The sequence below is a fragment of the Silurus aristotelis genome (assembly GCF_946808225.1).
Source record: "Silurus aristotelis genome assembly, chromosome: 16".
Classification (NCBI taxonomy): domain Eukaryota; kingdom Metazoa; phylum Chordata; class Actinopteri; order Siluriformes; family Siluridae; genus Silurus; species Silurus aristotelis.
In genome coordinates this window covers 4901261-4909546 of record NC_139589.1, presented here as the reverse complement: position 1 = coordinate 4909546, position 8286 = coordinate 4901261, and the positions used below count along the sequence as shown (strand labels likewise).

General features: G+C 36.4%; 1 protein-coding gene across 1 annotated transcript; it reads right to left on the bottom strand.

Annotated features, from left to right (window-relative positions):
- Window positions 1–30: 30 nt before the first annotated feature.
- On the bottom strand, window positions 31–6570 carry prdx5 (peroxiredoxin 5). The gene is made up of 6 exons (XM_083563601.1): window positions 6418–6570; window positions 3896–4030; window positions 3299–3430; window positions 1787–1825; window positions 1301–1365; window positions 31–422 (listed from the first exon to the last, which is right to left on the bottom strand). The coding sequence occupies exons 1-6, from the start codon at window positions 6493–6495 to the stop codon at window positions 314–316; spliced, it is 558 nt and encodes a 185-aa protein (XP_083419727.1). The 5' UTR covers window positions 6496–6570; the 3' UTR covers window positions 31–313.
- Window positions 6571–8286: the final 1716 nt, after the last annotated feature.

The following is an 8286-nucleotide window of genomic DNA, read 5'->3' as shown; positions in this document are numbered from 1 at the left end:
GAAGCTCTGAAATCGTTCACCAGAATGTGAAAGTATGGTTTATTGTCGTACAGACAACAAACATAACAGTACAGTACAGAATTTTAGATTAATATGCGTGTAAAGCTCACATTGTGCGTTTTTGTCACTGAATTGTAAAACGTCCATAACAATACCGTACTCGTTCCTTTGGTTGCATCGGCGATAAAACTGCGATAAGTATTTTTACCCCCCTTTTTCCTTTTAAAATGACCCAAAACTGAAAATACTGAACAGAACTCAGTCACGGTGAAAATATAGTTGTTGATGTGTAGACGCTGGTGCACTTTGTGCTTCAGAGCAGACCAGAGAGGATGTTGGAGGCCAAGCTGCAGGTGAGACCGGTACCATCAGGCTCCACGTTGAGCTGCTTCACCACGCCGTCCTCAACGACCATCGCGTATCTACACAAGACATGATCAGTTTCAGAAACTCATCATTCTGGTGCTAAAAAAAATGGAGTGGACTTGTTCTAGAAGATTCCTTAGATTAAATAGCGTTTGGAAAATACGTTATTTAATCTAAGGAATCTTCAAGAACAAGTCCACTTAATTTTTTTTTTTTGCACCAGAATGATAAGTTTCTGAAACTGATGATTTCTTCCAAACACAAGCAGCTTCATCTAATATGTTGGGTAAAAAAAGCAGTTTTCTGCATTTGCATATTGAAACCTGATGAGCTTTTATGTTTAATAATGCAGCAATGCTCCCAAGTGGAATATTTTCCATTACAATTAATTAAATGAAGCGTTACAGGAACGCCGCATTTTGATTTTCAGTCCAGACTTTGCTGCTATAGTTGGCTTCGTTTAACGTCCACTCGAGAAACATCCTGAACAATCAAATTCGTAAAAAAATTAAAATTGGTGGCTTCAAGTGGATGTTTAGTAAACAGGAGTTTTATGGTTTGAACTCCTTTCCTTTTTATTTCATCGCTTCTTTCTTTAAGCAATAGAATTTGGCACAGGATCTGTTTTCCTAATTTAGTTTTTTCGTTCAACTTCTAGGTTCAGGTTTGAAGCCTTTCAAGGCTCCGAAGTTTAAGTCCCACCTGAGTAATACACGTTCTGTTAGGACTTGTTGCTATTGAAGACTACATGGTCTATTTTTTCCATTCATGAAATATTAAGCTGTGGTAATTCTATAAGACTCCTGCCTTTTGAAATGATTATGCAGAGTGAAAATTGCTTACAGCAGACGTTACCTGGAAGTACGATAATCTCCATTTATTGTGAAACTATACAAACACAAATGTTCTTTGTTCTAAAAAAGATCTTTCTTACCTCTTGGATCTCTTGTTACCAAGCAACTTCAAAATGTCCTCATTGTCCAGAACGAGATCAACCGCCTGCCAGAAAAAGAGGACAAGTTTGTAGTTGTGTAAACCTCAATTCAATTCTGTGCAATTGTGTATTGCACTTTTAACAATGAACATTGTCTCAAAGCAGCTTCACACAGATAATGTGGTGATTAAAAAAATGAATGTTCTTTATAAGTAAGTTTGTCCCTGATGAGTGAGCCTGTGGCGACTGTGGTGAAGGAAAAACTTCCTGAGATGGCATTAGGAGTAAACCTTGAGAAGAACCAGACTTAAGAGGGAAACCCTTATTCCTTATTTGCTTCATCTGCAGGAAGCATTTAAGATCACGAATCACTGCGAATGGTTCAGACGGGTAGCGGCGAGACACATTTGATTAGAGATTTCCATACAATTTCCTGTCACCTGCATGGTTAATGAGAACAGTAGGTAGATCGAAAACAAATCTCACCGCAGTGAAGGCTCCGGTCGGATCCGCCAGCATTCGCACCTATAATGAAATGGACAGGGTTCAGATCTCATCTGAAACTTCACTCCTGAATTAATGAATATTCTTTACATTTAATCCTGTGAAGTTTTTATCTTTTGTTTTCTACAAGCACAGCCCTAAATATGTTAACACTTCACACATTGGTGTATATTGGGAAAAGGAAAGTGAGTGGGGTTTATCACACGTCACTGGTTTTTATTTTCTTCCAAATCTCACAGTTTTCAATGTAGGAATGGTGAAATAGAAAAATGTAGTCTTGTATACGGTTCAGTTGAAATCTCTGGGTAAATCAAGACCACCTTAACACTCAAACTCTCTGCCCATTGTGCAATAAAATAAAACATACGTGCAGTAACGCTTTTACTAATACAAATCTGTACTTTTTTTGTGCAATAATACTCTATTTTCTTTATAAAAAATGTGCAATAATACTTTTATTTTTTATTTTTTATTAACATTTTTATTTTATTATTATTATTTTTTTTTTTTTGTTATACCTTAAACATGATGGCCAATAAACTGGTCTCTTTCTGATTCTGATTCTTTTGTTGTCCTTTAAATCGTCCTTCAATCTAGGAAACGACTTCAGTCACCATGTTTCTTATAACCGCCACACTGTTCACTTTTACATCATTTATTTGAAATGGTAAAATGAAACCTGATACCTTGAATTCTTCTAAACAGAATTTCTGATAAACGTACACAGGATGACGAGGTAAAACAGTGTCGGTTAAACAACACATTGCCAAACCTGTTGGGTATCTTTAATGTGGGCTTGTGATTTTCCTATTTTCAAACCACTTACAGCACAGTGCCGGTTGGGGAATTCACAAAGAAGTCGATTTCCAGAAACTTGCATATAATACATGGAGAAAGGCCATTGTCCAGTTGAATGATACTCCATCCAACTGGTTAACCAGCTTTCATGGTGGTTAAAGATCAGATTACTAACATTGTACTGTTCCGATCAGAGCTTTCGAGTTTCTCAGGATAAATCAACTTCTCTGTTTCGGAGATATAATTACAGCCTCGATGATGCTCAGCAACCGATTTAACGTTTTTGTAAATAAAAGCTTTTATTTAATGTGAGTTAACGTTGAACAATAAACAGTCGCAAATCGTCTTTCTAGAAACCTAGCAGATGGCAGCTTAGTAGTTAAGGCATTGGACTTTGGATCCAAAAAAGGTTAAATCCCAGCCAAGCCACCACTTCTGAGCCCCTGACCCCCTCACGCCCTGAATAAGGGCATATGCCATAAATATAGATTTGCTGAATGACAAAACCAGAGTCAATAGTGGTAAAAAAAAAGTCCTAAAAGAGAAGATGAGGAACAAAGAATAAACAGGAACCAGACTCAAAAGAAACATCCCTTTTCTGGGAAATGCCATATGATTATACAATTATTATTACATACATGATTATAATACATGACTGCATTAACTGGTTGTTTACAGCATGGGTTCTTTGCTCACCTTTCCCTCTGCGCCTTGTTCCTTTCCCCATGCGGCCATGACGAACACGTCGTTCACGGAGACGCAAACCAGCTCCTGCACACCTTTGCTCCTCAGCTTCTCAGCATCAGCTATGAATCCTGGGAGATGTGTCTGAACCACAAAAACAGTCCCACAGGTGTATGCATGCTGAATATGTCATACTTTACAATCCATAACGTATAATAAAGATATAAAGATCGATAGATGGATTTTAAGTGTCCCAGTGGGATTGTCATTAAAGTTTTCAGGTGTTGTATTAAGAAGATGTTGTGCAACAGTGCAGAAAAATTGTAGACAGGAAATGTAGACAGAGAGCAAGATCCAGGTCCTGTGTGCTAGGTGTTTTCCTGGTTTAGATTCCGAATCGAAAACAATTTGAGCGTAGAACCTTGACCTTTCTTGACCTGTCTGCATTTCTATCATTTGCACAATTATTGGCACGGTTGCCCAACTGTCACTTTAACGCTGGACCGGCACACCTCGGCGTCACTTCAATACAACAGAACCCGACACCATAAGAAGTACACCGTATTGTCTTGAAGGGTGTATCAGATGTACGCTGTGTGTGTAAGCTACCTTGGAGCATCCAGGTGTAAAGGCCCCTGGTACTGCAAACAGAATTCCCTTTTTCCCTTTGAAGAGTTGGGTGCTGGAAATTTTTGTGCCTGGATCTCCTTCCTGGAGCTCCACATCAGGCAAACGATCTCCAACCTTAGGAAGAGTGATATACGTATCTCATTCCTGCTTAGTGATGTAACCTTCTCTTGTTTAAAACAATTCATCTTGGTAATTAATCCGGTGTAATAGGATGAGGGTAAACTCTAATATATCCTGTGCATGTGGTATTAAATTTGAGTAGATTAGACTGTCATCCAATCTATTTATGGATCTGGGCAGCACAGTGCAGACAGACTCCAGTTTAAATCTCCTGAGACCCTGAACATATGCAATGGCAAAATATTGTTTCTGTAATACGGCGATCAGCAGCGGCGTAAAGTATTTGTGTAAACGTACTTCGTTATTCTACTAAAGTCATTTTGTGGCTACTTTCTAATTTTACTGTGTATCAAAGATATAAGCAACTTTTACTCTCTACTCAACTACAGTTACAATTTAATATATGTGCTTTTTACTCCCTTGCATTTTAATTGACAACGACCGTTACCAATTACATTTTGCACAGCAGCTTCATCTGCTGTGGTTTATTTATTCTGCCCACATCTGCTGCCTGTGAGTGTCTTGTTAATGTTCTCATTTTCAGTCCATAAATAGAACGAATTCCAAAAAACTTTGAGAACCAGCTTTTTTTGTACTTTATCTAAAATGATATACTTAAATTTTGCATCGAATACTTATCGTTCTTCTCCTTCGTGATACGATACTGTAATTGTATTTGTTAATTGAAGATTAATTCAATTCAATTAATTTTTATTTGTGTAGCACTTTTAACAATGAAAATTGTCTCAAAGCAGCTTTACACAGATAATGTGGTAATAAAAAATGAATATGTTCTTTGTAAGTGTAAGTTTGTCCCTGATGAGTGAGCCGGTGGTGACTGTGTAAAGGAAAAACTCCCCGAGATGGCATAAGGAAGAAACCTTGAGAGGAACCAGACTCAAGAGGGAACCCGTACTCATCTGGGTTGCACCGAATGTCCATTTATAGCAGATATATGATGTTGTGGGGTTCAGTGATGATGATCAGAAGCAAACTGTAGTCCTAAATCACTGTAGCAGACTGTTGACATTAACTACAGTCCAAATCCATCCTCAAAGCGCCCGTTCTTACTCCGGAATTTCATTGAACCACCCAAGGGGTAAAAGATTAAGTAAGTAAAAAAAAAAATAAAAAAAAATTGCTTTACTGCTTGTTTAATCTGTTTCATTCTGGCACGTCGACGACGCTGTTGTGTTGTTGGTGATGCAGTGTTAAGGTGTGCACTTTGATTAGTATTTGAGGAAATAAAACCTCACAAAGTAAATTTTTGGCTTAACACTAACATGCGTCTTGGTGTTGAGGACTAGTGAATATTTGAGCCTACGTTCACTATGAGTAAAATACTGTTTAATTCAGTAACTCTAAGACTTTGACTCGTCATTTAAAAATTTTAACTTGTAAAAGTTTTACAGTGTTTTTTTTTTTTTTTTTTGTTGCAAAGTATGATTTTCAGGTACTCTTTACATCTCTGCTGATTAGACATGCAACAAAGGTGCAAACTGGTTTTAAAGCAGGTGATAAAATATAATATAATATATTATAATATAATATAATAATTACCTACAACATAGACTTTACATGTTCATGTTTATGCTCTATGCATCTCCTCAGCTTCTCTATTGCACTTCTGTGGATTTTGCTCATACTATCTGGATCGACATAAACCCATAGTTTTCTGACTTTTAGACATCCTGTATATTTCCAGTGGTGGAAAACACATCTAAAACATTTATTATTGAATTCGTATAATGATTAATTGTAAGTTTTTCCATCCAAACCTCATAATTCATTAACATCTAGGTCTAAAAAAAAACAGGTGAACTCGGCCCGCTATAGTTTTCAAAAACAGACTGTATTATTATAATAATGTTGAATAAATTGTTCAAGATTTTTACTGTTGGAGCTTCAGGTGGTTTATGCTACAGTTAAAATGTCCTTGGTTGGAACATGTTCAGAATTATCCTGCAGTAACAATGGGGCACAAGTTCAGGACTGGACATCAGCTGGACCAGACAGTCAAGAACGACGGGTTTGTCGATGCGCATGCGCAGTTCAACGTGACAGCAGCAGCTCTATAACGTCGAAGTTATGGCAGAAGAAATGATGCAAACAAAAACGACATGATAGAGCATGCAAGATGAAAAGCTAAAAAAAAAAAGCTCTTCATGGTGGTGGTGTGCTTGTAAAACCTGTTCCAGAGAAGGTTAAAGCATTTCAGAGAGGAGATTTTTAACCACCCCAGAAGTGAACCTGGTCACACCTATAATATAAACAACGCCATGTTTTTATAAGCTTTAAATATCTCATCTATAACAAGAAATGTAATGTAACGCGGTGAATCAGGAAATGATGCAGGAATAAAAAAAAAACATGAAACCGACCTTGATGGGCATGTCTGCAGGAACTGTGGTGTGAAATGGTCTGATGAAGCTAAACACACGAGATCCTCTGAGAAGCATATCTGCTCTGGGTTTTGGTTGGTTTTTATAGATGAGGAAGTAAAGGCAGGGCAAGAAGTCTGCTTTAATGCTCCACCCCCTACACACACACACACACACACACACACACACACACACTTGGCATCTCCAATGTTTTTAAAAGGCAATGCTATTCATTATGATACCTTTTTCCAATTTAGCCCCGCCCCTTCAGTTTGATTGACACTGTATCAGATTTATCAAGCTTCTTTCCCAAAGAAATATCATAATCATTAAATCTTCTCAATTCTTCAAATATCACACCGATCTGTTCGTCTTTTCTTTCATCACCAAGTTTCCACAGCTGTACAGACTGGGCTCTTCTTACAAATTTTACCTACCCCCCTTTTGCCCCCAAACCCAGGGGCAACTTGATGGTGTGATGCACCTACTTATTCACACAGTTATCCAATCAATAATTACTGTCTGTATTGTCCTGAATAGCCCAAGCTAAATGTATAGTGTTAGTGATGTCTGTACTTTTTAACAGCTGGAACCAAATTCCTTGTGTGTGTCAACACATTTTGCCAATAAACCTGATTCTGATTTGGCAGCAGTGATTTCTAAACCCTTCCTTATTTAAAAACAAACAAACAAACAGTATAGTACCATTTTTTAATGAATATAATTTACATTGCAATTTGTAAATCTTTTTGTTGGTCACTCGATGTCATCCTACCGTCCTGTTGGCGGTCATCCGGGTCAGTGGAAAGTCATTTTGAACACTTTGTTGTGCCAGATGTTACAGCTTGACCTTGTTCTTATAAACTGCTGTCTTTGAATTTTTAAGAATAGAAGCAAGTGGACACTCACTGTATCCCTCTGCCAGTAAAGTCAGACCTGAACCTTTCTTTTCTTCCCTCAAAACTTTTTTTTTTTCAACTCTTCAACATAGTCAATGGTTATTTCAATCCAAATACTTTTGAGGTACTACCAGCACCGTTTTTTGCCATCCAGCTGATCCTGTTTGCTAGAGGACAGTGACGACCATAGCAGTGTTTTGGTGATGGTGGTGTTTTTTTTTTTTTGTTTAGTTTTTTTAACTAAACTTTTTTTATGGTTCAACAGTCCAAACTTTGTATAAACACAATATTCAATAGTCACCTTTCGAATTAATTACATATTTAGCCACAAGTCACCACCAATGGAACAAAACAAGAGCACATGGAAATTAAACAGATGTTAAGCAGTCCTGCTCATCACACTATTTTAATTTATTTAATAAATTAATAAAAATATTTTATTTAAAAAAAAAAAAAGTTATCCCATGTTTTTATTTATTTATTTCTCCCTTACATGAGCAGTACAAGTATGTGGGTACAGTCTTGAATAATAAATAAATAAATAAATAAATAAATAAATAAATAAATAAATAAAATGGCTGCTAATTTATACAATATTTTTTTTTTTTTTAAATTGATTAAATTAAGTAATAAATTTAAGGCAAATTCAATTAATTAAACAAAATTAATGGAAAATTGTATTATAGTTTAGATGATTTAATAAAATAGTTTAGATGATTTTATATGTTAACCCCCACTTGGGTAATACAGGTGTGTATATAAATGTGTTTTACATTTAATTTTCTAAAGATATGTTCAATTAAACTAATTTGCATATGCAAAACAAATCTTATTTCCGGTACAGGCCGAGTAGAAACAGTGACACTGCGCTAACTCTAGTTTCTTTTTTATACCCCTGACATTGTTGTGCATGTTTTAAAGTTGAATAATAAATATATAAATATAAAACGTGTACCAAACCGAAAGCCCT